General features: G+C 37.5%; 1 protein-coding gene across 1 annotated transcript; it reads left to right on the top strand.

Annotated features, from left to right (window-relative positions):
- Window positions 1–1701: 1701 nt before the first annotated feature.
- On the top strand, window positions 1702–9088 carry LOC111503971 (facilitated trehalose transporter Tret1). Its single transcript, XM_023158425.2, is given in 3 exon segments — window positions 1702–1875; window positions 7141–7594; window positions 7596–9088. Coding segments are annotated over 3 exon segments (1440 nt in total). The 5' UTR covers window positions 1702–1820; the 3' UTR covers window positions 8527–9088.
- The last annotated feature ends 2289 nt before the right edge of the window (window positions 9089–11377 follow it).

Genomic DNA, 11377 nt, shown 5'->3' on the forward strand with positions numbered 1-11377 from the left:
CAATAAATCAGATATCAATAAAAATCAGATATCATTCACATGAGTTCTACTTTGAATGAATGGTAACAAATTGCACTTACATGGAACACTGTCATCCTCACTGGTATACATCAATGTTTCGTCTTAAGACACTTGCCCTAAGGCTCTTCAGTACCAAAATGGATAACGTTATAGAAATTACACACAATTCATTCATGAATTACGATATCTGATTTTTATTCCACAACGAATATTTGAAATACAAACTGAGTAGAGAAAAGTATCTTCTGTATAATTCAGTGTTCATATAGAAGTGTTTGTTTCGAAAGGATTTTTTTCTTTCGTGTTATTCAATGTTTATATGAGAGTAGCTGTTTCAGGAGGACTTTCTTTCAGTTTGTGTCTGAAAATTACTTCTTTGCATGATCTACACATCCATGTATAGAGTTACCTATTTTCAAATTGATTACTCCCTTCCTTTCTTTGGAAGATTCCCTCATCCTTTTTTTTGTATCAAGATGGAGTAGTAGAAAGCCAAAAACTTAATATTCTCATTCCTAATAATTTATAAATTTTATAAATACATTTTGACTTGTCCCTGATGTTGTGTTGATGTGTTGACGATGTGTTGATCGTTTTGCAATAAAAGTATTATCATTATTATATTTCAACCCTTTAAATATGAATATCAGGTATTGAAAGAAATCAGGTCCTTGGTGAGCAGTTGAATTCTTCGGCAAAAAATTCTTACCGAAACTTTCACTCAGAATAACAATCTTCACTAAATTAGTAAATGTTCGACTTTCCAAAAAAACATTGATTTGGAGTTCATTGTCCTTCCGTATGAAAAAAAGACGGATTAGATAACATTTTAAAAAAGGTGAACTTGAAACTAGCGTTCAGGACTTCTTGCTCACATCAACAAATGTTAGGCAACCCTCAAAACAACATATTGGAAAATGGAAAAAAAAATATCAGTCATACTAAGCGAGCTATTGAAACGCGTTTCAAAGAACACGCAGAACATATCCGTTTTCTGAAACCAGAAAAATATATTGTCGCTTGACAGGCTTTGAAGCATCGTCATAAGATGGATAAAAACTGTATGAAATTGTTGAAATTGGTACATGACACTAGATATTGGATAGTTTTGGAAGTCTGGAAATATGTGTTGCACGAGAACTATGAAAGTGACAAACGTCCCATTCAAACAGTTCATCATGCACTTCTATTTGAAAATTTGGAAGAACTCTTGAATCTGTTCAAAATCTGTTTTTCCGCTAACCAGTTGTCGCACCCCTACGAACAAAATCTCTCAGAAGTCGAAACTTGTGTGAGCTGAGGACTAACGAGGTCTCACTTTTCAGCGTATGATTTCTAACACGGGTTGGACGATAGCAAGTGAAAATCGATCCTTCAGCCTGGAGCTTGAACCAGCGAATATAAATAGAGATCAATTTCAGAATTGAGAATTGGTTTATTTCATCTCCTAAAAAAGCCAATTTTGTTGGTGAAATGCCAGTCGATAATAGTACTGCAGCTCTGGTGTTTGACATTTAGAGGACTGAAGTTCTGTTGGTATTTGATCTCTTCAGTCTTCAATCTCCAATCAACCATGCACCTGCAATATTTTTCTATATTTCACATGGAGTTTTCGAACACAAGTTGGTTGATAAAAATAAAATATCATCTAATCAGTTGAATAATGTTCAATATAGATTGATGTTCTCTCGAACAGGTATTCAATACCCATATCAAATTCAGTTTCAATGATTGTGCAACTGAGGATATGAATCTCATGATATCGTATCTTTCGCAGTAGTTATTTTGATGAACTGAGAATGAATTTTGAAGTACTGCAGTTTTTTGATTACACTCTCTTAGTGGTATGTACTGGTGAGTAGTTTTTCAATTTTTAAGTCAATATTTTCATATTTAGAAAAAAAACTGTTTCAAAAATCTTTGAGGCGTTATTGAAAATTGTCATCAGTACTACACTTATGATTACATTGAAGATGTTTTTACAAATTCGAAAAATATGTGTACTTAATTCAAAACATAGTTTTCTCACGTACTCTACACATTTTTTCAATATCTTCTTTTATTAAAGTGTGAAATCAATGAAAACTACAAAGAATTTCAATCGTTTCCAAAATAACTGAGAAAGTAAAAGACCTTCCTCGTCTTCAAAAGTATGAATTGCAACTTGTATAATACACCCTAGAGGTTTTCGCGCCCTAGGAAATTCATAAATTTGGTGCCCCCACAGAATTTTTCATGTTTTAATGATAAAAATCCATTCAGAAACATACTACAAAAAAAGATACTTCCATTTGATTCAACTATTTGTTAATAACTATGAAAATATGAATAGATGAACACTAATTCGACATTCTACAATTTGATTTCAATGTAAGAGCCACCGGCCTACATCTATTTCAGTACCGGACAGGCGGTGTTCGATTGAAGATAAATTGTAGAGAATCATGCCAAATCCTCATCATAATTACTGTATGAAAGCAACGAGATATAAGTGAAATCACCTGGTGGTTTGATACTCAAGTTTGCTAACCCAATTTTTCACGATGTTTCACATCGGGTTGTTGATACTATGACTGTGACGTTTTTGCATTGATCTGTCTCATCCAGTGACGAACGGAAAAAATACTAAACAGATGGGGAAACATCGACTCCAAGTGTATTGCTAGTATTTGAAAACTATATTCACAAATGATAATTAAATTATATTAATTATATAAAAAAGACACAATGCGTCCACCGATGGATTTGCTAAAAGGAGAACAATCTTTGTTATTGATTTTATGACAAACTGTTATTTTTATTGAAAAATTTCATCTTTTGGAGATGAAGTTATGAAACGTGAGAATGTTTCATGAGAAAAGTAGGTACCATTATCATTTGACAGATTCAGAATTAAACAACCTTGTAGGGAAAATCTCCCAATCCCTTGACGGTTGCTGTATTTCTTGATATCGAAGAAGCATTTGACAATGCACTACATAAATCTATAGGAACATTTCTGGCTAGGAAAGGTATAGAATCGACCATAACTGGCTGGATCTATGCCATGCAGGTAAACATAACTGAAACTACGACTCTTCAAGGTGAGGCCATTGGGTTCTGGGTCACCAGATGCTGCCCTCAAGGTGGGGTACTATCTCCCCTTCTGTAGTCGTTCCTGATGGATAGTCTGCTTGATGCCCTCGACAGAAGAAAATTAGATCTACAAGCTTACGCAGATGACCTTGTCATCTTGGTAAGGTCCACGTTGGGAAGGGTAGCTTGTTATATCCTCCAAAGTACGATGGACGTTGTTCATGGTGCCTAAAGAATCAGATGTCTGTCTGTCCCAGCAAAACTGTGAAATTCTCCTCTACTAGGAGGAGAAAATTGGACGATCTAACGCCACTTCCCCTCAATGGTGAGGTCATTCCATTTAGAAAGGGGTGAAATATCCTGGCATGGTCCCTGATGAAAAACTCACCTGGAACGCTCACTTGGAAAACTTTTTACATGAAGCCAAACTGTCCCTATGGACATGTCGAAGGTTGTGGTAAAATTTGGGGTTAAGGTCCCAAAAAAAAGTCATTGGATAAATGTGATGATTGTCAGACCAATGATCACTTATGGAACACTTGCCTGGTGGAAGAAGGCTTTACAGAAAACGGCTTAGGCGAAGCTTTCTGGCTTACAAAGACAGGCTTGTCCGGCCATCAGTGGTGACATCCGTACCACATAGTCAGTGGTCATGAAGATCTTTCTAAATCTACCACCTCTCCGCATTTTTCTGGAGAGAGAGGCTAGATAGATTGCATATATACTTGTACACATTGCCAATTGCAGACATCAATTTAATGCAGAGTGCAATTGTTGGTTTACACTGGAAGTCACAGCATTCTGGAAATTACCTCTGACTTTATGCCTCCAACTGTCAACTACGAACTGCCTTATAAAGTACTGCTTCCGAGTAGAGAGGACTGGATTCTCCGTAGAAGGAAATATTAGGAGCAAATAGTTCTTGTTTCATAGATGGATCAAAAATACCTTCCGATTCCGGTGCAGGTATTTTCAGTCACAGACCCAGGACAGAGATATCAATCTCCCTAGGAGTTTGATATCTCTGTATTCTACTGTATTTCAAGCGGAAATTTACGATATTGAATTGTGTGTGAAATCAATGAAAATATTCTCGGACAGTCAAGAGGCGTTAGAAGCTCTTGACTCCTACCGAGAAACGTCTAAATTGGTAGCAAATTGCCAATTGTCTCTGGTTTGGATCCCTGGCGATACTGGCCTGTAAGGCAATGAGGCTGCTGACTCCCTTGCAAAGGAGGGATGAACTACGATTTCTAACAGGTCATTTGAATCATTATATGCAGAGATTCGGACTGTCGAAAGACAGTGTATGTCGCCTCTGTTTGGAAAATGATGAAACAGCAGAGCACATACTTTGTGTCCGCCCCGCTGGGGACCGAATCAGGTTTTCAGAGTTCGGCAGAGCCGTACTCTTATCATCTGACCTGAAAGACCACTCATCCTACAAAGTAATCAGCTTCGTTAAGAAGCTGGGTTTATTTGGTCGAGTGTGAATAGGTGTGAGCCACAATAAACCTTTGCGGGTTGCGGTGGAGAGTCGAATAGACCCACTCACTTTGGAACTAACCTAACCTAACCTACCTTGAATATTTGTGAAATTCTTCAAATAATCACAAAAAGAATTAATCACATGAACTTGAAATTACTTACAGTATAGTATTATTCATAATCGTTTGAAGAAAACTCGTCGGATGATGAGCAATAATCGCGATCGCTATTATTCAAGGTAATAAATAATCAATGATTCAATTGCAATGTCCATTCTAGTGACGAGATCCCATTTTTTTTCTTTTTCTTTTATCGTGTGTCTAATGCATTTTTGATTGAATAGAACTTGGCCGATACTCATCAACACAGTTTATTGTATGATTCCCACTATATAGGGTTTTACGAAAAAGCGGTTTTTGTAAAACTCTTCATAGAGAAAATCATACAAAAAACTGTATTGATGAGTTTTCAAGCATTTTTCCCATAACTGCAACATTTTGTCTCGCAGTGGTGGGCCTTTTACCTCATCCACTTCAAAGTCAAGTTTTCCTTTCAATTTTGAATAATTGGGCTTTCAACATTGTATCGTCGAATGTTGATTTTTTTTTTTTGAGAAAGCCAGTTGATGATATTAGCTTTTTGCCAGGCAGTTGTTAGTGACTGCTCCAATTGTCTGCTATAATAGGAGGCATTGAACATGACGAGTTTGGTTCAAGGTTCATTCTTTCTACCTTCAAGTAATTTCTCGCCACAAAACAATTCCTTCTATTTCTATAAGAGTACTTATATAACCTTTTTTCATTGATTTATTGTTCATTTGCTTCAATGTGCCCAATAAAACACGTCGTGATATTTTGGGCATCGATTCATCGGAACTCATTTCGGCGGCGACTTTTGTTAAGGTTGGGATTTCATTTCGGATAAAGAACAAATGGAATTTCCTAAGAATAGCATATTTGGTGCAATCATCAAACTGAATTTGTTGTTTTCTTCCTCTAGTTTTGGAGTCTTCAAATACATCATATTTACCTTTATTTTCTTCAAAGTTTTTGAGAATTCTGTGAACATTTCTCATCGACACTTCAGTTAAATCACTACTCAGATCAAATACGTCGTTATGCAACAAATTTTCATTCCGTTCACGGACCCCCCAATACACAATGTATATAGTAGTTTTTTCTCTTTCAGACAAATTCGGACGTCTGCGTTTGCTTTGAGTGCTTTCACTTTCCCTATCGCTCAGAATTCACAGTAAAAAATTGAACTGATTTATAATGATATTCTCCATGTTTCAGTCCTCAAACAAAACCATTGGATTTCCCCTGGTATAAAATTTTTTTTTTACTTTTTCCTACAAATGTAGGTACCTGACATTGTGACGTCGTTTACATTATAATGTTATGTTTTTTCCCGTAGTTTGGCCAATAACTGACTACACTGAATAATCAAACTTAACTTTATTTCACTTTGAATACAACAAATACTTCAACTAAACTTCAACTATTATTTGAATGTGTATCGCTTCACTAGACCACTTCGCGTACCACACTGTAACGTACACTTGGCTGTTTCGTGGCTAGCCTTTAAATATTGTAATCAAATGTCGTAAAAATTTCTTTGAAGTTCTGTCGGAGTCGGTAGCATTATTCTCGCTGCTTCTCGAGTGGCGGGGAATCAGCGTGCATTCGTGCGATCTTAGCAACGTCACGCTCGTTTTATGGTTTCCAGTGGCGGCCGGCGTTATTTTCTTCTGGGCATGATTTATAACAAAATAACACTAGTAGTAAGTTTCTTTTATGGATAAAACACGTTGTTCTTGTGACCATTCAGCTGCATGTGTAGGTATGATTCAATTAGGAGAAGATGAAATATATAAAATCACAACCTGACAACCATATTTTTGTTTTCGTGCAATAATATTTCTGAGAATTTAGTGCCTACAGAAATATGGAGCAGAAATATGGGAAGCTCTCCAGGAATGCCATTGGAAACCAAATCCACATATCTTTCTGAAAAGACATAAAATGAAGGAAAGTTGAAGCAGTGGTTCATCTATCCATTTCCTCATATGAATCCTGGCAGTTCAACTGCGTTAATCTTTCTTTATTCTATGCCTCTCTAGGAACATGTGGGTTGGGTCTCCAATAATATTCTTGGAGAGCCTTCCACATTTCTGCCAAATCGGTTGTCGGTATCAGCGATTGGTAATACTACAAAAACGACGTTGAAAATTGGGCTAGCAAACGTGGTTGTCAGACCACAGAGTACTTTCATTATTGATTTCAATTGATGTTTCCGGTCCATCAGATAATTTTCTACCACTCTGGTAATATCTTCGAACACAAAATCCTAACGTGCCAAACGTTACTGCTCATTTGAGAAAATACAATTTCTCTACCTGGGTGCTGTTTTTTTTTATTTGAGACTTCAAATGAGGTATTGAAATCCATTTCGTTTCTCGTTCATTGGCTTATTTTTTCTGTTTCATATTTATGTTTCAAATGACTCTTTTCATAATGTGAATATGATAAATCATGAAACCTTTTTGTATTTCAGTTGATTTACTAGCCATCACAGGCGACTCCGCATTGACATGGGCATCCCCAATGTATCCAAAACTCTACTCCAACGATACATCCGTAAATCCACTAGGTCGACCTATAACATCAGAAGAAGACTCTTGGATCGGCTCCCTCTTGAACTTTGGAGCGGTCATTGGTCCATATCCCTTCGTTTATATAGCAGCAAAATTCGGGAGAAAAGTAGGCCTTCTATGCTTAGCCATCCCACATATAATTTCCTTCCTAACACTGGCTTTTTCTGGCAATATATATTCCTACTATTTTGCTAGATTCATAGGAGGGATGTCTGTTGGTGGAGGATATTCTCTACTGCCCATGTACATAGCAGAAGTGTCTAGAGATGCTAACAGGGGGGCAATGTCCCTCACGCTCAACGTTTTCTGGGCCATTGGCAACTTCATGCCATACGCAATTGGTCCATTTATAGCCAGCTGGACTTTTAATTCGAGCTGTGATACCAATAACATTCCTCATCCTGTTTGTGGTCATTGGACCAGAGTCACCATATTATCTAGCACAGGTTGGCAGGACTGAGGAAGCGGAGAAATCCTTGAGGCTTCTTGGTAGAAAAGATGCCGAACAAGATCTCCACAGTATTCAAACGTATTTGAAGATGAATGAGAGAGGAAGTATTCTAGGTATCATCAAAGATAGAAACTTAAGAAAAGCTTTCATTATTTGTATGGTTCTTGTAGCTGCCCAGGAGCTTTCCGGCTTCTGCGCAGTAACCTACCATTTGACGTTGATTTTCGATTCAGCTGGTACTAATATATCTCCTGACATATCAGCGCTCATAGTTGGATTCACAATCTTTGTATCTAGCTTCATCTCCCCATTCCTAGTGGATAATGCAGGAAGAAGGCCCTTAACTATATATTCATGTGCAGGGATGTGTGTAGCACAAATAATGCTGGGTGTATTCTTTCATTTGCATGACTACACGGATGTTGAAGCAAAATGGATACAGTGGATCCCTTTAACAGCACTCATTCTTTATATTCTATTCTTCAATCTAGGGATATCTACAGTCCCTTGGACTCTCACCGCCGAATTGTTCCCTAACAATGTGAGGGAAGTTGTGGCTTCAGCCACTTCGAGTTTCTGCTATCTAGTATCATTTGTGACGACTAAAACTTTCAATGACATGAATGACTCGATGGGGTCCCCTGGACCATTTTGGATTTTTGGAGGCTTGTGCTTTTGTTGCACTATTTTCTCTATCATGTATGTTCCAGAAACTAAAGGGAAAAGCTTTACTGAAATTCAAAATATTCTGAGACAAACATCAGCAGATAGGAAGGAAAAGAAAATAATGTCTTCATTGACCCGTTTATTCAAACGAATGTGCTTCATGAGTTGACATTGAAACAGAAATTCATCAAGAAATACTGTTCGTAGACATTGGGTCTAAAAGGTTATGGAAAGTCATTAGACTCCGAGAGTTTCATCAAACTATTCTTTTGATAACATAACCTAAATATGATCGAATGAAAGTGAATATAAAAAAGTTGTCAGTATTTTTGTCATTTCATTTTTTAATATAGAGTGTATTTCATAAACTGAGAAAGAAATCAATGATCCATGATGGCCGAGCGCGAGGCAATAACAATTAACAGTGCTAGGATGGATCGATTCCTCAGGTTTGACTAGCACAGGACATGGAGGTAAATACATATATACAATATGATGTACAGAGCAGAAAAAGTATTACCTTTAGGCAGTTCATGGGGTCATTTAGCAAAATTGAACAAATAATAGTCTATGTGATGCAAACATTTTGAGCATCTAACCATCATATAATATTAATTCAAGTTTTACCTATCAACGGATTAGATATTTCAGTACGTTATTTTCGATCGTTCTTAAACATTCGTCTGCGTTTGCTTTGACTGCTTTCACTTTCCATATCGCTCACAGTAAAAAATTAAACTGATTTATAATGATATATTTCTTGTTTCAGTCCTCAAACAAATCCCTTGGCTTTCACCTGATATAAATTTTGGCAGCGCTTTTGTTCGATTTAAATACGGTGATGAAAATAAATGAGCTGGCAAGGGGTGGAAAATCAAAATTTGGAAAAATATCAACAATATTATTGCATCGAGTACAACATTCTCTCAAGGTGGGGTACTATCTCCTCTTCTATGGTCGCTCCTGATTAATAGTCTGCTTGATGCCCTCTACAGAAGAAAAGTAGATCTACAAGCTTAGGCAGATGACCTTGCCATCTTGGCAAGGTCCACATCGGGAAGGATATCTTCTAATATCCCCCAAAGCACGATGAACGTTGTTTACAGATGGTGCCTGAGGAAGCTGATGTCTGTCAGCTTCAGCAGCACTGTGATAATCCACTTTACCAGAAGGAGAAAGTTGGACTATCTAACACCACTTTCCTTCAATTGTGAGGTCATTCTATTTGGAACGGAGGTGAAATATCTTGGCATTGTCCTTGATAAAAAACTTACCCGGAACGCTCACTTGAGGAAAGTTTTACACAAAGCCAGACTGTCCCTTTGTCGAAGTATTTGTGATAACTTGGGGTTTAGGTCCCAAACAAATTCATAGGATTTATGTGATGATTCTCAGACCAATGATCACTTATAGTGCAATTGCCTGGTGGCCGAAGGCTTTACAGGAAACGGCCCAGAAAAAGCTGGATTACAGAGACTGGCTTGTCTGGCCATCAGTGGTGCCATCAGTACCACACCGTCAGCGGCCATGGATATCCTTCTAGATTTGCCTCTTCTCCACATTTTTCTGGATAGAGAAGCTAGATGGACTGCATATAGATAGATAGAAAGATAAATTTATTCAGGTAATTACATATTTTCATAATGGTATAACAATGAATGAAAAAATAAACAATTTTGAAGGCTAATCTACCTATGCAGAGCTTGAGTTGTAGTATCAACCTATAAACATATACATACATGAACACATACATATAAATGAGGTATTATTGTTGCATAATTAAGCAAAGACTCATACTGACAATGTAAATACGACTGATACAGATAGTTGGAAGGAAGGAAAACTTGTGGAAAGGAGAGTAATATTCGAAGAGAAGGTGATGTTGGATTGTTCTACTAATTCAAGATATTACCTACAATAAGATGCAGTTTATATTCATAGCTTAGAGAGAAATTCTATTATGAATCCAGTTCATAGACAGATTTCAATATGTCAGAGTTTTGATCCACGTGTTCTTTCAGTTTTGACTTGAATTTGTATTTATTGGAGATTGCTCTAATGTCTGAAGAAATCAGGTTTATTAGTGAACATTGCCAATTGTACAAATCAATTTAATGCAGAGTGTAACAGACTGTAGGTTGACACTGGAAGTCACAGCATTCTGGAAATGACCTCTGACTTCATGCCTCCAACTGTCAACTTCGAACTGTCTTATGAAGTACTGTTCCCGAGTAGAGAGGACTGGATCCGTCGGAGAATGAAATATTAGGAGCAGATAGTTGTTGGTTCACAGATGGATGGAAAACACCTTCCGGTTCTGGTGCAGGTGCTATCAGTCGCAGACCCAGCATAGAAATATCAACCTGCCTAGGAACCTATGCTACTGTATTTCAAGCGGAAATTTACGCTATTGAATTATGTGCGGAGAGATTGGAAAAATCCAACCTCAAGCGGCATTGAAAGCTCTTGGCTCCTACCGAGCAACGTCTGAATTGGTAGCAAATTGCCATAAACGACTCTCATCGATAGAAAGACTCAACCGATTGTCTGGTCTGGATTCCTGGCCTACAGGCCTGGAAGGCAATAAGGATCTCTTGCAAAGGAGGGTGCTGCACGCAGTTTCATCGGACCTGAACCTGTCATTGGCATCACTTTAGGCATGACTTCGCCAAACAAATATTGAATTCATGTATGGCAAGAAGATTTATGGACTTCTGGCAGAATCTTCCAGGATTGGCTCACTCCAAGGCGTTTATTCACCCTTGGAAGCTTGATAACAAATAGTTATTGAACTGAAATAGGGATGAACTACGATGTCTAGCAGGGCTTCTTAGAGGTCACTGTCAATTAAATCATTATATGCAGGGCCGTACTCTTAGTATCTGACCTAAAAGAACACTCACCATACAAACTTATCGGCTTCGTTAAGAAGCTGAATTTATTTGGTCGAGTGTGAATAGTTGTGAGATACAATAAATCCTCGCGGGTTGCGGTGGAGGGTTGAAGAGACACACTCACTT

This window comes from Leptinotarsa decemlineata, unplaced genomic scaffold, assembly GCF_025532065.1.
Source record: "Leptinotarsa decemlineata unplaced genomic scaffold, Ldec_3_MD MMD2_tig00026328_RagTag_RagTag, whole genome shotgun sequence".
Lineage (NCBI taxonomy): Eukaryota > Metazoa > Arthropoda > Insecta > Coleoptera > Chrysomelidae > Leptinotarsa > Leptinotarsa decemlineata.